Source organism: Python bivittatus, unplaced genomic scaffold (genome assembly GCF_059951505.1).
Source record: "Python bivittatus isolate LINGU-HERP-01145 unplaced genomic scaffold, Pbiv_v1 ctg000320_np1212, whole genome shotgun sequence".
Classification (NCBI taxonomy): Eukaryota; Metazoa; Chordata; class Lepidosauria; order Squamata; family Pythonidae; genus Python; species Python bivittatus.
This window is the reverse complement of record NW_028277052.1, coordinates 8,463,193-8,486,800: the sequence shown is the minus strand read 5'-3', so window position 1 is coordinate 8,486,800 and position 23,608 is coordinate 8,463,193. Positions and strand designations below refer to the sequence as shown.

At 39.2% G+C, this 23,608-nt stretch overlaps 1 protein-coding gene across 2 annotated transcripts in view; it reads right to left on the bottom strand.

Annotated features, from left to right (window-relative positions):
* Nucleotides 1-23,608, bottom strand: part of ARHGAP32 (Rho GTPase activating protein 32) — a 152,922-nt gene that overhangs the window by 18,926 nt on the left and 110,388 nt on the right. Inside the window, exons 1-2 of one of the 2 annotated variants that reach the window (XM_015887598.3) lie at nt 20,375-20,668; nt 8,060-8,209 (exon numbers count right to left, since the gene is read on the bottom strand). In XM_015887598.3, the coding sequence (XP_015743084.1) occupies nt 8,060-8,165 (106 nt within the window). In that variant the 5' untranslated portion in view covers nt 8,166-8,209; nt 20,375-20,668. Of the gene's footprint in view, nt 1-8,059; nt 8,210-20,374; nt 20,669-23,608 lie in introns of those variants that run through there. The other variant, XM_007425400.4, reaches the window with a different exon arrangement.

Sequence of the window (23,608 nt, the reverse complement as noted above, 5' to 3'; positions counted from 1 at the left end):
TATTATGCTGATGGCATAAGACCTAGTGCTCCCCTGATATACTGGGACCTAGGATGTAGGAGGTGATTTTGACTTTTCTGAATTTCTGATAGTGCTAAAACATCTTAGTTATTTATACATGAAATTGCAATTAACAATGCTTAATCAAACGAGAAGCTATTTTCAGCCCTTCAGTTTCTAGGCAACCTGCCATCCATGTATCCTAGATACTTCCTGATCTGCAGAAACCTCAGTATATTTAACCAGTATGAGGCTGCAGGATGCTGAGCACTACAAACATCTTCTGTTGAGAGATAAAGCAGGCAGTTTGTGTTTCCTCTTCTCAATGCCAAAATGACGACTCTACATTCTAGAAATAGAAGTGCATATTCAACTGTAAAGACTTAAGGAGGAAATCTTATAAAATCCTGCCATTTCTGGTGGAATTAATACAACATTTCAGGTGATTTCAGGATTTTCCTTCATTTCAGGATTTAAGTCTGAACTGGGTCCTGATACTTGGATGCAATCAGCTAGTTTTAACCTGGGACACGGCTGTGGTTCCCATGGAGGACATGAAATCTGAGCCATGCTAGATTCATTTCTAAGGCTTGGAGGTTGAAGCCCCCCAACTTTATCAAATTAGAGCAGTCCACCTACTGTCCACCATAAGATTCATGAGTTCAGGAAGGAACATAAAGGCACTCAAACCCAGGTACTAAAGAACTGGCACAACTGGTCAACACCAAAATGTCATGTACAATCATCCCCATCCTTTCTTCCTTACTTGGTATTCTGGCTGCTGATGGACCCAAAACTCATGTGGGCAGATCTAGGGCAAGGCTACATCCTCATCACTGCCTAACCAGGTTTCTCAAATATATACTGCAGGTAGTCCTTGCTTAATGATCATTTGTTTAGTGGCTGTTCAAAGTTATGGCAGTGCTGAATGAATGGTAGTAACAACCAGTCTTCAAAATTACAGCTGTCGCAGCAGCCCTGCGGTCACTTCACGTTGCAGTGCCCTCTAGCTGATCTTTGCTGTCTTCTTCCTCCCACTGGTGATGTTGCCTGAGGCCTCATGAAGGGCCAGCAGCTGCCTCAGCTTGGGCACACCTTGTCAGCAGTGGGAGGAAGAAGACAGCAAAGGTCAGCAGGGGTTGGGGTGGCAGGGGTAGACAACGTGCAGGGGAGCCAAATGGGCAGAGATAGAGGAGATAGGTGGGGGGGGAGTTGAAGCGGAGGTGAGTGCAGCAGGGCAGGAGAAGTGTGATATTTCCGCTAATGATGGCATGGTCCTCACCTAACAACCGCAGCTGGGACTACCAGAACTGCTGCCGGTAAGCGCTGCAGTCACGTGATGTTTCACCTAATGACCGCTTTGCTTAGCAACAGAAATTCTGGTCCCAATTAGGATCATTAAGCGAGGATTACCTGTAGGTCTTCCCGTTCATCTACCACCATGTTGTATACGGATCTTATTCTAGATGCATCTGGTCTTTATTAATAATAGTCTGAAGCCAAGTTTCCAGCAATACAGCCTCTAGGACCCTGTGGAGAAATTGGTCCAAAGTAGAGATCTGCACTAAATAGCTGGTTCCCTTTTTCCTGGAATGGCAGCTTACCTCCTATTATCATGCTCTGTGAAAATCCCTCCCTCTAAGTCTCCAACCAATCCCCCTGTGTCTCCCCCTCCCTTCACAAATTCCATAGTTACCACTGATCCAATCCTGCCTTGCTTACATTGAAAGCTGCTTCAAGGTTAACAGGGACATTTTAAAATGAATACCTGGGTGCTCAAAATCAATGGCAATAAAAAATTGTGTGCCTAAATGTCACAGACCAACTGAATTTAGCGATGCTTAACATTTTCTAAATTTTACCCAACATTCCTGCTTAAGTTTATAACAGAAGAGTCAGCACTGTAATTGGTCTTAGTTAAGAATCTTAAACCCAATTGTGCTTTAGAATTAATGTGCATATCTATTTTAAAAAGGCCTAAACTAGCATAACAATAATTTGGAGAATAGCAAAAACATATTACAGGTTGTAAGCTATTATAAGTAACAGGAGAAATGTTTTAAAAGATCTTGTTAAGCCCAAACTGACAGTGATTACTTTGGTTTTATGTAGATTTGACAAGCAGATGGACTTTAGAGCTGGCAGTTAAGCAAGATTAATTCAAAGACAACAATGATTTCTAAACTCAGACTGTCTGCCTGGAGTTGCTCAAGTCATTTTATGCTGCCCATCACAATTACACAACCGCGAATCAGAAATAATCTTCATTACTCATTCTTTACAAATGTACAAAAGTGAAGATTACAGCATGGCCAATAAAACAATACTTTTCTTTTGCGTCACTGATGACTACATTTCTTGCATGCATGAAACGTTTCTGCTCTATGGAAAAATAAGAAATAAGAGGTAGGGACTGAGAGAACCAGATTTTCCTGTTAAGTAACTAGAATACAGCACAATTTCATCCTCTTGGAATATGAAGATCAATAACTTCTATTCCTTAATTTCAGAACTAATGAAGAAAAAGCAAAGTTGTTATCACCATGAAAAACGCTAATTAAGCAGAATGATCAGCAAATCTTCTATTTCTTGTTAAAGAGGATTGTCCTTTAGTACTGAAACCAGTACTGTAGTCACAAGCTGCTTCTATCTTCATCTTCCAACATGGACGGGCCTAGGTGGCTTCCTTAATAGGGACAACAATATTTTGGCAGAACTGTAGGATTGTATCACCATGACACCTTTCAACATGATGAATGCCAGCAAAGCAGAACAAGCTGGGAGCTTCTTTTAGAAGATCAGTACTCTTTTAGCAAGCTTGGTCGCTTCCAAACATGTATTTAGTATGTTAAATTGGCGTCCAAAGTTAAAGAAACCAAAATAATGCAACTATTTCAATTAAAGATAGTTAATTAAGTGAGCTGCTAGTGTTCCCCTTAGTCATATAATTAGATTATACAATTAACTACAACTACATGCTGAACTCTACTGCATTGCTTGGACCACTGAAGGCAAAAGCATGGTTTATTCTTATTTCATGATTCTGGCTTCTTCAGAAAGGAAATAGTTAAATTCCCTGTTCAGGCATAATATTAAGCAATCTATGGGTAGATGGTTCAGTCTGCTTAATTGCTTCAGGTGGCAGGAGGAGCCAAACAAAAGTGTTTAAAATACTCCAACAACCTAGCTCCTTTCCTTATTGTTATGTCCAAGCTGAACTACAGGAAATGGCCTTTCATTTAAGAGTCAACCAAAACACCTTTGTGGATTTCAGCAGCTATCATAGTGCAGGTGTTCATCCAATCAAGCACTTAAAGTACCCGTGGAATGTAAGCAGGCTCTGAGCCACAAGAAAGGCACGAGGAATATTAAACCCATCTTAGAGCCTCCTGGGGCATTACATCATTAAGCAAAAATGTAGTATGTTAATTGCATAAGCCTTAAATCTAGGGTGATGCCGTGAGACAAAATGTCCATGGGACGAAATAAAGTCTAAGGAAGGAACGTTGTACTTAGAAGAAGGGAAGAAACAACAAAGAATAACAGTACCATCAAGACATTACTGAAAACACATCTTAAGCAACAACTCACAAGATTGGTTTGCCTGAATTGTATTTCTTCCCTGAGGTTTCATTCACTACCACTAGACCAGCACACACTCCAAGGAATGTTTTGGTAAGGTCTGACTTGGGAAATAGGTTGATTAGTAGAGAGCCACCCTTCTTCACATAAAATTGATATTCCAAGCAGATGATACTCTCTTATAGATATGGAACGTTACAGAGAATTACCCTGCTCCTTATCCTCCTGAGGTGAATAACCATTATTCTGAATCAGACTGAATAACAAATTGCACATGATGCTCTAATCCTATACTAGAGACTAAGGATTCTTCCACAGCACAGCACTTTGAATAAGATAATTGTTTAGTTCCTCTTACTCTTTTAATTATATATTTTATTTATTTATTTATTTATTTATTTATCAAATTTGTATGGTCACCCATCTAACAAAAAGTGACTCTGGGTGACATACAACAATCCAATAAAACAACACATATATAAAACACTCAGTATAAAAATATAAGCACCAATATTAAAAGATAAATAATATAAAAACAAAATATACAAACCCTAGGCTAAGAACAGCCACTTCAGTAACGGAGCCATCTAAGCATGACATAACCAAGTTTTAAGGGACTTTCGGAATGTCAAAAGGGATGCAGCTGATCTAATTTGGGGGGGGGGGAGGAGAATGTTCCATAAGGCGGGTGCCACGGCAGAGAAGACCCATCATCTGGGACCCACCAAATGTAGGTCCCTAGCTGATGGTACCTGCAGCATGCCTTCTCTGTCAGATGTAATGGGGTGGGCTGATGTAATCGGGGAGAGCTGGTCCCTCAGATAACCCAGTCCCATGCCATGAAGGGCTTTAAAGGTTAAAACCAGCACCTTGAATTGGACCCGGAAGCAAACTGGCAACCAATGTAGCTTGCGGAGCGGAGGTGTAACATCCACTGTTTTAGGAGCGCACATAATTGTCCGTGCCACTGTATTCTCTACCAGCTGAAGCTTCTGGATACTCTTCAAGGGCAGTTCCATGTAGAGTACATTACAGTAGTCCAATCTGGAGGTGACTAGGGCATGAGTGACTATAAGCAGGGCCTGCTGATCCAGGCGAACAGGACAAAGCTGTGCAAAGGCCCTCCTAACCACGATTACCACCTGCTCATTGAGCAGGAGTCGTAAATCTAGGACCACCCCCAGGAGGACCCCCCCGGGTCTGTTTGGGGGAGTGCAACCCCATCTAGCACCAAAGATGGCATAGTCCTGGAAACAGTGGGCCCCAAAACTCAGAGCCACTCAGTCTTGCCAGGGTTCAGCTGAAGCCTGTTGTTCCCTCACAGCCTCCAGGATAAGACATTCATGGCATCACTTAATTCACCAGGGGCAGAGATATGTAATTGGGTATCATCAGTATATTGTTGATACCTCACTCCATGGCAATGGATGAGCTCACCCAGTGGCCTCATGTAGATGTTAAAGAAGAGAGGAGAGAGTACCAAACCCTGCAGCACCCCACATAGTAGGGGCCAAGGGTGGAATCTTTCCTCCCCAATCATCACCGACTGGAATCGACCCCAAAGAAAGGAGGCAAACCAGCACAACACCATGCTGGTCACCTCCAATCCTCTCAGCCTATCCAGAAGGATACCATGGCTGATGGTATCAAAAGCCACTGAGAGGTCAAGTAGGACAAAGATGGATGCACAACTCCCATCCCGCTCACACCAAAGATCATCCAAAATGTGACCAATGCCATTTCCATCCCATACGCAGTCTGAATCCTGACTGAAAAGGATCCAGATAATCTGCTTCCTCCAAGGCTCTCTGAAGCTGTTGAGCAACCACCTTCTGTACCACCTTCCCCAAGAAAGGGAGGTGAGATACTGGATGAAAACTGTCTAGAATGGTGGGGTCCAATGATGGCTTCTTGAGGAGGGGGCAAACGAAGTCCTCTTTAAGAAGTAAAGGAACAACCCCTCACTCAAAGAAGAATTAACCACTATTAGAACCCACTCACATGACACCTGCCGGGCTGCTTTAACAAGCCAGGAGAGGCATGGAACTAAAGAGCAGGTGGCCAAGCTCACAGTCCTGAGGACCCTGTCCACTTTCTCAGATCCAAAAGGTTTAAACTGTTCTCAGATAACTGGGCAAGACTCCTCCCCAGACATCTCCTCTGGACCTGCAACAAGGCCAGTGTCCAACTGGGAATGAATCCAAGAGACTTTATCCAACAGATGCTGCACAAATTCCTCCACATGCCCCTGTAAGAGGTTCCCCACACCCCCTTTACCCAAGAGGGCTCGTGTTACCCAAAACAGGGCTGTGGGGTGGCAATCTGCAGTTGCAATAAGGGCAGAGAACTACTGGTGCTTCGCTGTCCTTACCGCCACAAGGTAGGCCTTGTGCTCTAATGTAATGGAAGGCATGTGCGAGGAGGATACTGGAATGGAGGATCAAGGTTATCAGGAGGGCAGGAGAGCATTCCTGGAGGGGTTACAGAGCAAGTGCTTCCTCAGACCGCAGCAGGACCCTGAGAAGGTGAAGAAGCTGAGACTGGCCCCTCCCTAGAGTCTCACAGGGCATAGCTGCTTTAGCATAGGTTGAGTCTGGCGAGATTCTGTCTGTTAAGTGTAAGCTAATAAAGGAACTATACCAGGCTGGACTGCCTCATTGTTCTTGGGCTGGGCCTGACAACTAACCTGTGTTGGGTCAAATTCATCCCTTGTTGAGTGCCAGTGACACTCTAAACATCTCTTTTCCTGCTTCATCTCCCTCAATTCCTCCATAAACCACAGGGAGTGACAGGATCCCTAAGAGTGGAGAGGTCACATAGGTGTGATCCAATCCAATCCAATCCAATCCAATCCAATCCAAGGCCTCAGCCTCTCCCTTATTCCAAGCGGCAACCAAGACTTCGGATGGATCACGCAGCAGACCAACAGGGACAACCCCAAGCTCCCTCTGAAACCCACCCGGGTCCATCAGTCACCAGGACAGATCTGATGGGTCCAGCTCCCTGCACTGGTCCAATCTAATGGGTCCAGGCTCCCTGCAGTGGATAGAGGCACTGGAAAATCCCACAGAAATCTGGGCATGATTTAACTATGACAAGAGGGACACTGAAAGCTCCCCCAATTTCAGATCACACTGCCACTGCTCTGATAGGAACACCAGATTTGAGTGTGACCTCTCTCCTGATTCAGGCTCTGGATGACCTGGGATAGACCCCATGGCTGTCATGGAAACAATGAACTCCTAAGCCACCTCAGACCCCATTCCTAGGGAAGGTAGACTGAAATCCCCCAGAGCCATAAGTCTGGGGAACTCCACTGCCAACCCAGAAATGGAGCCAAGGAGCTCAGGCAAGGAGGTTGTTATGCAGCAGGGAGGCTGATACAACAGCAACAATCCCAACCGATTCCTACAGCCCAACTTAATGAACAGAGTCTCACATATGGTGACTTGTGGGGCAGCGCCCCTGAAAGCTGTAAGAGATTCCCTGATGACAATCACCACACCACTGCCCTGAAGTCTCAGCTGAAGCCACACTCGAAACCCAACTGGACAAATTTTGGAAAGGGCAACCCCCCCTTCTGAGAAATTATGTTCTTCTATAGCTCCAGATTCCTTATTCATACAAATGCCAAAGTATAATGAAAGTGAATTATTGCTATTTATTTATTAATTCATTCATTTAATTTGTATAGCTGCCCATCTCACATTTGTATATGATGTATACGAAGGTCTTTATCGTAAGACACAAGCTGGAAGATACAATAACATGCATTCTGACACATGATGCATCTAGTTGCTTAGGGCATTATTTATGTTAAGGTATTTTTTTTCTAGTAATGACAAAAATTAAAGAGGGAGGGGGAACAAGATGAGACAGTTTGATTAGAGACACTGAAACATTCTATTAAACTAGATTTCCTGATATCTGTAGCTTCTGGAAAAACTGAAAGACCTGGTTCTTTTCTAAATAAACACTATGAAAATAGTAAACTATTTTCTGATGTCAAAATACAAAATTATAAGCAGGATGGATTCACTATATAGTACACAAAATTGTGATGTTAGACAAATGCTAGATGTAATGATGTAACTATTTCAGATATGACCTATCAATTGAATGGAAATCTTGGGCATCTATGCTTATAGCTAATTATGTATATGCAAAGTTTCACTCATGCAAGAATTTCTTTTTCCTCTCCTCCTTCCCTCACTCCCGCCCCTGGAGAAGATGTGGATAAAATGGCCAGGGCAGAAGAAATTTTCCATCAGACAACTGAAGCGCTAATTGGATATCACTCTAAATGCTGTAAGACGTTTATTGACTCTTCGTTAATAAACATCAAGATGTAGATTTAGGTACTGGAGATGGAATATTCTAATGCAGCACATAATACTAGTTATAGTTAAATCCTATTTTTGTTCAGAATTTAATTTCAGGTTCTTTTAAATAAACTATTATACATGTTTCTCCTTACCATCATGGCCAGAGTTGAGAAGATGTTCTCCAAGATCACAGCCAAACACCCTCTCCTTTAAGATCCCACGTTGTTTCAGTTTCTGCTTTGTTGGTCGAGACTTCATGAATGTTCGCAAGAAAGTAATAAGCTTGCCGTGTTTTTTGGACACTGTCAGATTGAAACAGAAACCTCATTTTAGGGGCAGATAATTACAGTTCAGATGTAATATATTTTACTAATACAAGCGTAGTCAATAACAATCAACACTGTTGCTCTCTCTGCATTTTAACCTCCTCTTTCTCTTTTTCCCAGTATCATTAAAAATAACTGATTCAAGTGAAGCAGGCTCCATAACAACAGATTTATTTAAAAGAAAGCACCAAGAGTAGCTGCAAATTCCATATACTTGTAAGGCAAGGTAAGGAAAAGAAAGACAGAACATGCGTATAAGAATAGGTGATGCGGCTCATATTTTGTTTCATAGTTTTCCTATCTATTTGCAGGAGGCCAGAGCTGAGCACTGGGTTAACCATTCATGAAGGGAAAAGACATGCTCCGTTCCCCTGCGCTCAGCTATACTACAGCTCAGTGGTCAGCCCGAGGATTGATTCTGCTCCACTGCATGCATCTGAATCCATTTCTTCCCAATAGGATTAAAAACTTTTCAGCTTCTTCAGAAACATCACAAACGTTTAACTTGGGAGGTGTGTTTTAATTGCTGCTAAGCTTCTATAGCACTATGTACTTTATTTATTCATTGACTGTGTTTATGCAACTTAAGTTTCAACAAAAATGATTCTCAGCAGTTTACCATACTTACATGACTGATGAATAGCACTGACGGCTATGTCTGCACAATATGTTTACCGATGATTAAACAAACTATAATTTCTTCAGTTTCCTGGGTTTGCATGACACACTGAATACACAGGCAGAGTTCCCACAACACAGACCAAGCTAAAATGGGGTTGAGTAGTTTGTGCAAACACAGCCAGTATGTTTGATTAGCTTTTTGCTTGGTCATTAGCACTGATACATTCTTAAGAATCTTTGGCATTTCCAAGATATACAATTAGATCATTCTGACTTAAGTTCAGGCACCTGATGAGAGAACATGCCTGGTTAGAGCCATGTGACAATCCAGCCCTCCTTTTTTGCTATCAATCACTGTTGGTTAGATGGCTGTGTTTAATGATAGGCAGTCCAGTCCCAGTATGTGGGATACCAATTTTGAAGAGCGGGGGATAAACACACACACACGCACACACACACACACACACACACACACACAGGTATATGCTACATACTATTATCTTCTTTCAGTTGGTATGTTTATACTGTAGGGAATTTGATAAAATTGCATATTTGTATATCTTTTTTTTTTTCCAATTAGTGCTCAGCTATTGTAATATTTTATTACTAGATGATTCTCTTTTTTATTTTTATTTCTGTATTCATCTTGGTATGATTTTGATGCTATATGCTTCCTTTTTTAAGGAAATATGAAGCACAAGCTTTAACAGAAAATCAGGAAATAATCTCATAACTTTGATCTTGAAAAAATGACACTACTTTGGACATCTATTGTTTTATTTCCATTACAACAATAAAATATGTAAGTTCCTATCAGCCAGCAATGATATGGAAAATTGCTCCTGGAAACAGCAATCAATAGGAAGAAACCCAAGAACTGAATAGCAATTGCTATTTCTTCAGCATTATTAATTGCATATTACCGAGTAGGATCTTTAGAAGCATAAATCTTGAGTGTTCGCATACTCAAGTATCCTGATAACCCACAAGTATGCAAGTAATATATGGCTATAAAATGAGAAAATAGTGCAGTGCATATACAGCAACTGAAGAAGTAGGGCTTTCATTCTCTCTCCCACCCCCAAGAATGTAATTCATTTCTTCTAATCTAAATTTGACTGCAAGTTCCCAGTTGTATTAAAATAAAGTTCCACTGAGATAATGCATTAGAGATTTATATTTATGGTAATTATCCTTTAATGAATAGTAAATAGCTCTATGTCAATACATCTAATATATATATATTTGAGTCAATACTCAGGACACACAGTTTCAATTTCAACTCCAAACTCAGTTGCTAAGAAATCTAGATGGAACTCAGCAGAAGTCAAACTTGACTTGAAGGAGACCACATTTTAAAAGCAACTGGCCTATGAAAGAGCCTGAACTGCCTTTGTCTGGAAGCAAACCTCTAGGGATATTTTACTGAAATAAAAGCCACAAAGGATTTCCTATGTCTCCAGCTTTTTACTATCAGGAAGTTATCAAGGTTCAACTGGGTGGTAGTATGAGTAATTAGGTTATCTGGGCTTGTGCTCCTTCAAGGCAAAAAGGAGTAAATCACTGACTCTTCAAACAGGCTGCTGTGGCAATCAAACTACAGCAGAGTTTGAGGTGAGGAAAGCATCCTGAATTAATTTCAAATTCATTACACAGTGTGCTATTTTACATAACTCAACACTGTGTTGAGACACAGGCAATTCCAAGGCAAAGACACTTGTATCAGGGAACAGAGCAGCTAATCTGATTTTCAATTTGTTAGGGGGAAAAAATTGCACAATTGCACAGAAGTTTGTGAGAAGTGCCACTGATGGATACACACTGACAGCGTAAACTTAGGAGAAGTGGTTGATGACAAGGGAAGAGTGGTCCTCTCCTTTCCTTCCCTTTTGAGGATAATGGTAAAGTCATTAGCACTTCCCTTAGTTCTTTGTTTTTATCAGCTACCATTTTTAACATCTCAGAATACCCTAGATAGTATTATGGAAGCAATGCAAGCAGTATTTGGGGCAAATATGACAGCCTTTATTAAAGTGCCAGCATTCCTTCGCAAACATTCTGGAGAATAAAAACAGCATTACACAGAGAAACGGAATGTGGGTGAGATCCAGCTCTCCTTGCTTAATCCTTAGGCTTCTGTGTATACTTTTTGCTGATATTCATTTTGAAATATCACAAAAATTCAAATTTGATCACCCCCTCTGGCTTAATGAATACACTTTGTTGAATTATTCGAGGTCAATATGGTTGTTTACTGAGACCTCACTTTCCTGATCTTGAATTATAGAATGGACCAGGAGTGTCTGCAGGGTGTAGTCAAAATGTAAAATGGCGGCCATGACAATGTGACTGAAGCTCCACCCATTCTTTATTTGCATCCCTGCAGACACTCCTGGAATGGACCGACCTGATATGGTACTTTTATTCTTGGCACTGGATGAGGGAATCTGGATATAGATGTTCTGTCTCTCTTTGAACTTGCTGTTTAATCTCACTAATTAATTGCATGGAGAAATGGAAGATTGTTAATACAATATACAATTGTTAATACAACAGAATAACCTGACAACCTACAAGAAAACTGGAAACTGCTCTGCTCTAAACTAACTACAGTTCAATAATAATTTTTTTTAAACTTATATCCTGCCCAACTCCCAGCAACTCTGGTCAGTTTCTTATTATGCATTAAGTTGCTCTTAAACTAGTGGACTGTATTCAATTTAAACTATGGTTTAAACAAGCCCAGGCCAGGAACAACTATTTCAGTCATAGTTTGGATGTTACAAGAAACTGTGCCAGCTTAATTCATATAATTGTATTTTACATCTAAATTAGGTCTAAATGTCACAACTATGGCATTACTGTAGAGTATTAAAGACTGCAGAAAATGAGAGGCTAGCTATTGTGGCAAGGAAGATACAGTACTTACAATGAGGGTAACTGACAATTTTCACTTCACCATTTACCACACTGAATCTTTTTCAATGGAATGGTCTAAAAAAAATACAGTTAGGATTTTACAACAATGGAGCACAATAGGCTTCAAGGACAGAAGAACCTGGCTAAAATCATGACTGTATTCTTTGAGAATTGGCTGACTACAAACATTACCTTTAGTCTAGATGTTTTATAACCATGACAAAGACAGAACAAACAGAAAACTAGAAGGTTCGTCCATTCCTTCAGAAAGGGCATTTTGAAAAAGCAGCTGTGTAACCACCTCAGTATTCCTTTTTCTTAGAATTAGACTTCAACATGTTACTCTACAGTAGCCAAAAATTAGGAAGAGTCTGGTAGCACCTTTTTTGACTAACACATTCTATTGAAAGGCATATGCTTTTCTGAGCTGCAGCTTATGCCTTTCAACAGAGTTAGTCAGAAAAGGTGCTACCAGACTCCTGATTTTTGGAACTTACAGGATATCACTTGGCAAATAAGAGTAGGTGTGGCCTAATGGAATTTACAATTTTCCTCCTGAGGAATTCAAAATCCTATGCAGGAATGGCAAGGATTTTGTCAGCAATAACGAACTGCACAAGTGTCATAGCTTTATAAGAGAACATTTTTGTCCCCAAAGTTTTATTTACAATACATTGAAATATACCCTGCCCAAATTAGTTCAGGAAGAAAATAAAAGCAGGACTTCCAGTGGAGGAATGGCAAACTAAGCATGTCTCCAACAGAGGGGAGGGACGATGACCGCAGGAAAGACCAAAGAACCAGCAATTAGACGCAGGAACTCTCTGAATAAGGAGAGGATGGGAGATTACCCACATGTGCTCCAGATGGCTGCTCCCCACAAGGAACTCCTGCAGGTCTGAGAGCCAGGAGATGAAGGGATCAGCCATCATGTTCACAGCCACAGCAGAGCCTTTCAAAGTTCGCAAACCTCACTTTCTAATCACTTCGGAAATCGCTTATTTACTATTCTAAGGCTATTAGAGATCTTCGGAATGACAAGTTTGAAAGGCCACCTGGTGAACTTACTTTTCTTCTTGAACAAAAGAAAATTAATTATAAGTTTAAGAATTTAAAGACTTGGAAATAAACTGCAAAAAGCTAAATAAGAGTTTGATCCAAGAAAGTTATAAACAAATTAAGGGTCCAGACAACTTTGGAACATTGAGACTTTTACTATAAGATTTACTATAATTAAACAAAATAAGCAGCACTTCATGGGAACCAGAGTGTTTTGTCTATCTAAGTCAAAACAGAAATTGGAGACTTTATGATTTCAGAAACTGGACACTAGAGAGGACTAAAGATTCCAGGCAGAAAAGGAAAAGGGGAAAACAAGCATAAAGACCTTTGATATTTGGTTAGTATGGGGCTTTACAAAATGACACAAAATGCTGTAGCATTAGAAATATTTCAGGAGATTTTAGAAGAATGGGGTCAGACATTAGTAGCTACAATATCAGAAATGTCAGCAATGATATCTGCTTCTATGGATAGACTATGTCCAAAAGATATTAAATCTGATGCAGAAATACTATGACCAGAAATACTGGATAATTAAAAAAAAAAAAGTGTGGATTACAAGATAGAGAAGGCAGTTAAAGTGGAATTACAAATGACAAGCCAAGAGAATGACCCTGATAAGGACTTTTTACTGGATATACAAAAGAAGCTGGTTAAAGCTTTGAAATCCAAAATGGAAATGCAAATGACAAACTAAGACAATGACCTGGATAATGACTTTTTACTAGATTTACAAAAGAGGTTTGTTAAAGCCTCAAAGAAACTTCTGTGATGGGAAAAAGAAAAACTGAAGAGAGACCAAATCCTATGGCAACTTCTGAATGAACTGAAGATCACGATAGTTAGAAGTAAAAGGAATATAAAGTTGGTTTGTTTGATCAAGGTTAAAATAAGACATGTTTTTTATAAAGCTCTGCTGACCCTTTACAGACATTCTGCTGATACCAGGACGGAAAAGTTGATGATTTATGGATTTACTTATAGATAAGGGATTGGTAATGGGAAGAAGATATATTTGTTTGTAACCTTACAGGGACTGAAGAGTTATCAAATTTGTTTTTACTTGTGATGATGATTGGAAGTAACTTTACATACCTAGCCTATTATTAAGTCTAGATATGTCTTCAATTTCAGTCTAATGAATTCATAATGGCTTCTATAATGCAGAAAGAGTTATTGGGTATTAGTAAATAAATTAGACCTATATGAGATGATTTTAAGAAGATATTGCAAGCATTGGATGAAGCCACAGAGAAGGCAAGCAAGGCAGGGAAACTGAAGCAAAGCATCCATTTCAATTTAAGAAGCAAGGAGCCTGTGGACGTAGTTGAATCTTTGTTGAACAAAAGCATCCTTTTGAAGAGCTTCACAGTCTTTAAATATTCAAATGATGCAATCTTACACCCAAGATCTGCCAGTTGAAGAGCTGTAAGACTACGCCAGCAGCAGAACATAAGGCACAGCTCTGTCACTCAAAATAAGCCAGCACTAATTTGCAGATTAGATTTGCCAGTGCATCTGTTATGACAGCACATTCCCACCAACACAGTAGCCAAATTAGGACACAGATTTGTGCTGGACAGGGAAGGAACAGATTTCCACCAAATTCCATACTGGTCAGACTCTGAATACAACCACAAAGTTAAGTCTCCAAGACCAAACTGATTCTACCTGAGAGCTTTGAAAGATTTGTTTTAGAGCCTCTTTTTGTGACTTCTGAGAAATCAAAACAGGATAAGCTAGAGGACTAAAGAAAGGGAAATGAAGTTCCCATCTTCAAGAAGAGGGCATTTATTGGTAGCTGTACCAGAGTAGTGATCGGCTGCTGGAATACAGGATTACTCTGTTTGGCTGTTAAATGCCTGTTAAAATCACATTTGCACATTTTTCTCTTCAAGACAAAAACACAGCAACTGCTTTTGAGGACAGGTGTGCCTTTACAATCAGCTCATGAGATCAAGTGACAATAATTGCAAGAGTTCACTGATTAATTAAAACTACACACATCTTAGCAAATTGTGGCATTTAGAAATGCATTTAAAAAGTGCCCTTCTCCTAGATTCCCAGATGGCAATGGGGGTGCTAATACAGAATTATCTATGTGCACAGAGAATGACCCACATTTTGAGTTCATTATCAGCATTTTGGTTGAGTTTCCTATTAATGAGTGATGCTACTGTCCCCTCCTGCTGTGAGAAAACTGTTGTATTAGGGACAATCACTAAATCATATGTGATTGCATGACATAAGCAGACAAAAGTAGTCTGGTAACAAAAATGAAGCAACAAAAGAAAAAATAATTCAAAGTATTACTTACCTATTACTTATCTAATAAGTATTACTTATTTAAACTATACAAGGACTCTAAACCACCAAATATAAATCACTACATTTTAAATGGGGCTATTCTAACATGTAATAAAGAAGTCTGAATTCTATGAGTGGTACACATTATCCCAATTAAATGTGAGTGTGTAACTAATATTTTAAAAAGAACAACAACAATGTTCTGCTTTTAGTTGAAATGAGATTGAGGAATCAATACAAGAGTGTCATGAACCTTGCAAATACTAATTCAGCTCTGACTTTTGAGTTAAGAGCTAAAAAGCCAACTCTTGGAATATACAAGATAGATTAACTATTTAGCCAGTACTGTGAATAATTTCATTATAACTTGTCTGTCCATACACATGTGTAATTCTCATATCATGCAGTACAAGTTGTTGTCCAACAGGATAATTTAAATTATATGTAGGAAGTAATGTCATTATTAATGTATCAATAGGATAGCAATTACATACCTGTCAAGACCAAAGTTGAACATGTCTGTCTATCAACGTGGAATACATAGAAACAAGATGTATTCCAACTTATTTATAAACTTTGTTCCTGTGTGAAATACTGACCTTTGTTTTGAGGACATACATGCAGTTACAGTCATGACTGAGAAATGTGAATATATAATTATTCTGGGGGAAGAAAACCCTGTTCCTACAATATGCAGGTTTTCTTCCTCAATGCTTTATCTAGATACATATATGAGAGACAGAATACAAACATTTCAGGGAGCAACATTAAATAATGCAAATCTTTGGAGACAAGAAATGTATTGCCAGTTGAAATCATTTTTTTTAACTTGCTCTTTTCCTATTGACTAAAAAAACTGTTTTGATGATTGAAAAAAGGGCAGAATTAAAGGTAGGTGAATTTTTAAGGTTTCTTTTTTGGGGGGGAGATGGACATTAAAGCCAAACAGATTGCAGTTGATGTTATGGGAAAACAAAACCAGTTAAATCTCTAGGAGATCCATCCATTTGGCTGCTCTGGATTTTGTACAAAATTAGTTTTTCAACCTTCTTTTGGTCAAATAAGCAAAATTTAAGAATTCTGATAAGATTTACTGGTTCTAATCTTCTATCTTCCTATAAAAACTTCAAGGAGAAATTGTGACATTTAACATTCCAGGGCTGTACCTTCTACTTTGTGATCTGAACGTGCTGAGCTATTTTAGATAATAGCATGACACTATTAAATATTAAACCAAGAAAACTGATATAGTCCAATCTTATATTAATTTACATTACTTGATTTTAAAGTTCAATAAAATGTCACAGTTTGGATTATTCCAATGTCTGAATCTGAATAATATCTAAGATATGTGTGTCTAAATGAAAAATCAGCCAACACATTCTCAATTTTTTTGTCCATAAAAATAAAATACGGGAGAGAGGGGAGAAGGGGGGGTAACAAGAAAATAAGCAAAGTTAATTAAACCCTCTTGCTGTGTTATTCCACAGCTTGATGAAATAATGTTCCACATGGAAGTATTTACTACAGTATATCTCTATTATCTTTAATATTTTCTAGTAAAGTTGTTTTGCTCAATAGCTGATGAAGTATTTCATAAAACCTGCCTGCAAAACAGCACTTTAAGTTGCTCTGAACCTTGTTTCAATAATGAAATAATATTCATTACAAATCAATATCAAGCTAGCTAAAACAAGGATCAATCAATTTAAAGATTGCGAGTCCAAGAGTGCTAAGCAGTAATAAAAAGGCACACATGATTAAAACAGCCTCTACTCTCCTGCATACCTGAACACAGAATGCCCTTCCAAGGTTATTTTTATGAGCAACAAAAGGGGGGTGGGGTGGGACTGCTCCAAACCAATCAGTTTAAGGAGTTGTTCTATTAAACACAAACTAAATAGTTAACTCAATAAATTAAAGTCAAATTAAGTATGGAATTGCTCTAGAAATCAATATAAATTGGTTTTACAATGAAACATTTTGAACTGTTTTAATTAAATCAGTTATGGTTGAGTTTTCAGTCAGTGTAGCTTGACTGTGTCATTTAAGCTTAGTATATCTCATGTTTCCTCAGAAAAGTTAATGATGTCATACATGTCCCCACCCATTATATCTTCACAAATGCCCTGCCAGGTGGGCAGGAGTTAGAAGAGTTACTGACTCACTCAAAAAAACAGAAACAAAAATGCTCAATGAATTTCATGGCCAAGTTGGGTGTAGATCTTACTTCAGCAGCACACTGATCTGTATTTTGGATTCAACCATTAACTCTAAAAGGCAGCACCTGGCCAACCTTGTTTGGGCTTGGAAGCTAAGCAAGGTCAAACTTGTTAGTACTTGAATGGAGATGGCCTGGGAATTCCAAGGCTTCGGGTAGAATCAAAATTATCCTGGAGGAAGGTAATGGTAGACTATTTCTATACTTCTGCCAAGAAAACTGCATAGTTGTGTCCATGCAATCACCATGGATCAAACTCAGTGTGAACTTGTTTTTATCTTTCCTAAAAGAGAATTTAAAACCATATCCAACCTCCACTGAAATCTCTGATTCTCTACAGATCTAGAAGAACATTAAGAGCCCTGCTAGATCACAAGAGTCCATTTTATTCTGCTTTTTCAAATCTAATATACTCCAGGTGGGTTGGATTAAGACTCATGATTTCTCATAAACTGCTTCAGCAAAATCTGTGAGCAAGACATTGGACTTTGCACTTCTTTCTTATAAATTCAGTGTAATGCCATGGTTAGGTCAGCATTTAGATGAAGAACCTGCAGTCAGACTAAATGTATCTGGATTCTTCCAGCATTAGAATTTTCCTAGTGTACTAAACAAAAACATATTTGAGATGCAGCATTTGTTTCCATGGCAACTTCAATATTATAAAGTTAATTCTTGACAGAATTTCAACAAATATAACAAAGAAAACCCTATTCTCTATTTTCTTATATATTTTCTTTACATAATTTGGTCATTTTCTAAAAATGGAAATCAAGGAAATACATATGAGGTTTCATGGAAAACACACAGAGACATAGAACCACACACACACATAGATGTATAGCTATATGTAGTTCTGCTGGATTGGTGTTGCAGGTAACACTGAGCTATATTTTAGTTTTATGGACACACATTTATGGATTTTCCCCATTCTCTCCATGATTATTTCTTATCTGAATCAAGGCACAAAGTGGCTGGTATTAACCATAGTTTGGAGAAGAATGCCATATTCAAAGTATAGATAATTATCTTGACTAGCTTCTTTAAAACTTAAGTTAGCATTAATACCAGTTTGGACCAAACCTGTATGCAGAGTTAGTAAAACATTAGTTTCCAGTCTTCTCTGTGTGACCATACTAGCCTTGCTCAGATCCATTTTTATATAGCACTGTACTATGATATAGCATTAAGCTCTCCCCATACCATGTGGCCAATGTGTTTCTCACAGCTGTAGAGCTAAATTCTGGGGGGGTTTTCACTGGGAATCTAGAATACCTATGGGGTTAGCTTTAACAGAGCCATGTATCATAATATCATTTATGTTATGTATATATTTAATATATTTCTATACTATATTCATCATTCAAAACCAATAAAAATAATTTATCTATTAAGGCTGCCCTAGATTCCTTAAGAAAGCACTTAGAACAACTAAACTGACCTGCTTGTTCTCACTATAAAAAGCCACAAACAGAAAATCCAAGGGAGCAAAGCCAATATTTATATCTGAGTAGAAATAATAAAGATGGGAAGAATGCAGCTCTCAAAGTTAGATGTTTCTAAAAAGAGGTTTCTGAGTTTCACTCAAGGGCTGTCCATATGCATCTCATTCAAGTAGAGCCATTTTAAATGCTTCAGGGGGAAAAAAGGAGAAAAAATAACTCACTATTTTAGAAAATATTTTTTCAAGCAGAATACCATTGATCTGAAATAGGGTTGGTTTTTCATTATGCTAAGGTATCACCTGTAAGACATATTTCCAATAATTAGTAGAAATATTTAGCCATGACCACTATTTAAATAATGTGATTTTTAAAAATTCCTTGCATTATAAGTTAAAAATTATTACTGTATGATGATCATCTACAAACTCATTTTTCTCCAGCAACCCACCCAGGAAAAGTCAAGATGCAGATGGGCTCACTGTAGAAACAGAAACAAGGGGTCCTTTTTAAATAAGCAAGGCTTACTTAAGCATTTAAATTTTTTTAAAAATGTGTTAGAACAATGGCAATTAGAGGAGGCTACAAATATATTGTTTCCCCTCCTACATTACTTTAAAAATGTTTTTGATTTGATATGCAAAAGAAATAAATGCAGATACTCCGTGGTGTTTTATGATACCATAGATTGTGTTGCAGCTGTTTTGATCTAGAGCTACAAAGACTTGATCAGAAAGTTTTAAACGTTCTACAGCTGAGAGTGAAAAAGGAAGGAAGGTGGGGACAAAAAATGGTGGGTGTCTTTTTCTGACCTGAATTTTTACCCTAAAGTTTTTCATAAATACAAATGAAAAGGGTTTAAGTAGTTTCCAATGTCTCCAACATCTCTAGAGGTTTGCTGTGAGCTCATGTCTACTTTAATAAAGCTTTTGTTTTTCCACAGTGGAGTTAATATGTACCAACAATTCCAAGAGACCCAAGGACTGATATTTATGACAAGGCAAATAATTACAGCAATGTATAGTCTATAATTAATACAAGCCAGGGGAAATAGTGCTTCTTAAAAAGCTTTTATTGGCTTGACAAGGAAGCCTCCAAGCCCAGCAAATGGTTGTAGGGCACAGATCCAACAATCCTGCTTGCTATAAAACAACAAGAAAACTAGTTTTTCTAGATACAACAGTTATAATCTCACACAACATTCAGTATTCCTGAGTAACAGGTTTTGGTGTTTCTTTCCCCATGTATCAGTAAGGAAAGAATGGAATGACTGATGCCAATAAAACAAACCACTTCATTTTTCTATCATCTTTTGAAGCATGTTTGATCAGATCATGTTGACATCACTTATCATACTCCTTGGGATCAAATAAGAAAACAGCCTCCTCCAAGTACCTTGTAAACATCTCACACAAGAGGGTTATTTTTAATCAATGCCTGTATCCAACACCGTATTACATCAGTTTGGATGTACAGAAACAAACAGGTCGGCAAGCAGAATGTCTACATGTATCTGCCTCCCCCTCCCCCAAAAAGAGACAATCTGACAAACCAGCAGCACGGTCTTACCTTTTCTGTCCCCTATTGTAGGCAAAAGAATAAAGCTCCAAGTAGATCAGTCCTGCAGAGCCCAACAGCTTGCTGTACAAAGAAATCTGTGGAGTTTCTCTGATCAGCTTGGTTTGGCATTCCAGCTACAGAGGATTTACAGCCAGCAGTGGGAGAGATCAACTGCACGGCAGAAAGTCCTCACCACATACGTCCACAAGGAGTGATATCCATCCCCCCACCCCCCAAGTTGAGCTTGCCCCTCTAGTTAAGAGTCTGTGGCTTTCTGTTCTGCACAGCTTTGTATCTGGAGCTGAGCTAAGCACCTCCTTGGGACACCCACTGGCTCTGCCTTGCCTGTAACCAAGGATGCCCCTCCCAAGGAACTCACCCTTGTGGAACAAGCTGTGCTTGTCCAGCTCCACCTCACAGAGCCACGCCTCTGCTCAGGTGACTCCTAGAGGCTAAATGGAGGCCAGCCCATCCTTGGAAAGCCTCGTGTCATTTCTAGTCCATCAACCAAGCAACGGAATCAACAGGGAGGAGGAGGAGGGAATAGCCACAAGAGCAGAGATGACTCAGTACACATGGCAATTCAAACCAAGGGACACCAGAGAGTTTGCATGAAAGCAGTTCCATCCATCATCTCAAGGGAGATGGGGGAGAGACTAATAAAAGACAGCCCACTGCCTTTCTCCTTCTGGGTGAGTCCTAATTATAACAGGCAGGGGGAAAAAAGATGAAAACATAAAGAGACAGCTCTAGTTTTATGTCTTAACAGGCATCTGATGAAGTTATTGGGGAAACCAATTAAGACTGATTTAAATAAGGCTAACAAGAGTATTTGCTAAACAGAACAAGTAAATATGGCTAGAATGATTTATGACATCTCTGCTGTTTTGGAATCCTATGAAATAATTCTTCAGCTGTTTGGATATGTTCATGGTAAACATCAATGCTTCTTGGCAGTTTTCTTAAGCTAGAATCAACTCCCCCCTCCCTTCCTCCCCAGCCCATGATTGCAACTGCTAAAATATGCCAAAATCTGCAGATGGTGAAAAGACAGGATATATTCAGAAGGAATATTAATGTAATTTCATTGTGTTTGAGCCAACTTGGTGTAGTGGTTAAGACACCAGGCTAGAAACCAGGAGACCATAAGTTTTAGTCCTCCTTTAGGGTGACTTTGGGCCAGACACTCCCTCTCAAACCAACCCACCTCACTGGGTTGTTGCTGTAGGGAAAATAGGTGGGAGCATTATGGACACTGCCTTGAGTTATGCAAAATAAAGGTAGGATACACATCTAAAAATAAACAAAAATGTAGGTATGACTGAAATAAGGATCTGAATCCACTAGCTTCAACTGTTTATTTTTATCAAGACAGGCAAAGTCTTAGGGCAACGTGGGATGCTATTCCAGTGAGCAGCATGTTTAAATTTTCAGAGTGGGTATATCCACAGTAGGCTGCAAAGTTCACGTAAAGCAAATTCACCTAATTCATAAAAAGCATGATCTCAATGCATGAGAATCAGGAAGAGAGAACCCTGGGTTGGGATACTCAGAGTCAAAGTACAAGTTACATGACATTCTGTTTCCTGAAAAGAAAGAAAGCACTGTGACTGAAGAGAAGGTCTTACTAAATATCTCCCCCTGCCCATTATTTATTTATTCATTCAACCCTCCCCACCACCCCTGCCATGAACTCTTCATTAGGGAAAATAACCTTTCCTCTCAAGATCTTAGATTATCTTTCTCCAGACCAAGAGGGAATCTTCTGTGTTAGAAATAAAACAGTGACAATATTGAATGTTTCGCACCCTGCCAACACTTACATTGTCAGTGAGAATTCCAAATATCCAGCTTACACAAAGGAGGAGTGGTGTGAGCAGAAAGAGAGCATCGAAACAGCAGACAGACAGACAGCAAGCAGGGGACTTGAGAACTGCTGCAATGTTTAAAATTAGTGAAAGGTGCCTCACCCTTAGATTTGTCCTTAATATTTAACTCTAACAAGGGGTAGTACAGCTACTTTTGTGGAAAACCAGTAATATTTCTACTGACAAAGGAAAATGCAAAACATATGTGAAACAAAATTTGAACATTTCTTAGAATCCCCCCCCCATTCATTCTGTTATCTTTGAGGGGAGAGGACCCCCCCCCCAAACTTTCATTACTTGAATTAGTTACACAAATGGGTGAAATGTTCCCCAGGTGCCAATATAAACTGTCAGATCAAATCAATTGTGGTACAAACCTAATTCATACATGCTTGACAACAAACATGTTTAGTAATACATGAGATTTAAGGAATTATTTTATCTATCTACAATTCATGTGGTAGCCTGCTGTGCAAGCTGCACCAAGGTGCACTTTTGGGACTCAAAATGCACTAAGAGTTTACAAAGAAATGTCTTGAAAAGATCTGAAGCTTTGCTTGCAGATAGGAAATAACCCTAATTGTGATTGTCAGCTTCTACACAATCTCTCTTCCATCCTTTCTTCATAACAAGCTGCTTTTAGTGGTTGTAGGCACCTGCCCTGCGTTGGTATAATGGGCTTGTCTGATCCTGGTATTCAGCCTTGCTTGCTCAGCTCTCACACCTAAAAGCAGTTGCATAGAAAGGAGAAGAAAGCATAGCTTAAAGGGAAATATATATATAATGCTCTCCACGAACTCAGAGGTCCCAGTTCAGTATATAATGCAGACTGAATTTCAGCCACATAATAGCCTGTAGGCAGGGGATGATGATAAGCAGTATGGTCCAATGTATCTGGGGAAAGCTGGGAACAAGTCTAAAAAGCTGCTCTGTGCTATAGTTAAAGGCCTAATGGGCTACACACACACAAAGTATATGCCCAGTAGTTATATAAGGAGAGCCAGCTTGATGTATTGGCTTAAGGTACCAGGCTAGAAACTGGCAGGCTGTGAGTTCTAGTCCTGCTTTAGGTGCAAAGCCAGCTGGGTGACTTTGGGCCAGGTACTCTCTCACAGCCCTAGGAAGGAGGCAAGGGCAAACCACTTCCGAAAAACCTTGCCAAGGAAACTTCAGGGACTAGTCTAGGCAGTTGCCTGGGGTCAAAACTGACTCAAAAGTGCACATTATATAAAACCTTATGAAAACTATAGGTTTTTATATAGCTAAATAAATGCATGTTTATAAACAAGGACCAACTAGAGGTAGTCCTCGACTTACGACTATTCGTTTAACAATCATTCAAAGTTACAACTACGCTGAAAAAAGTGACTTATGA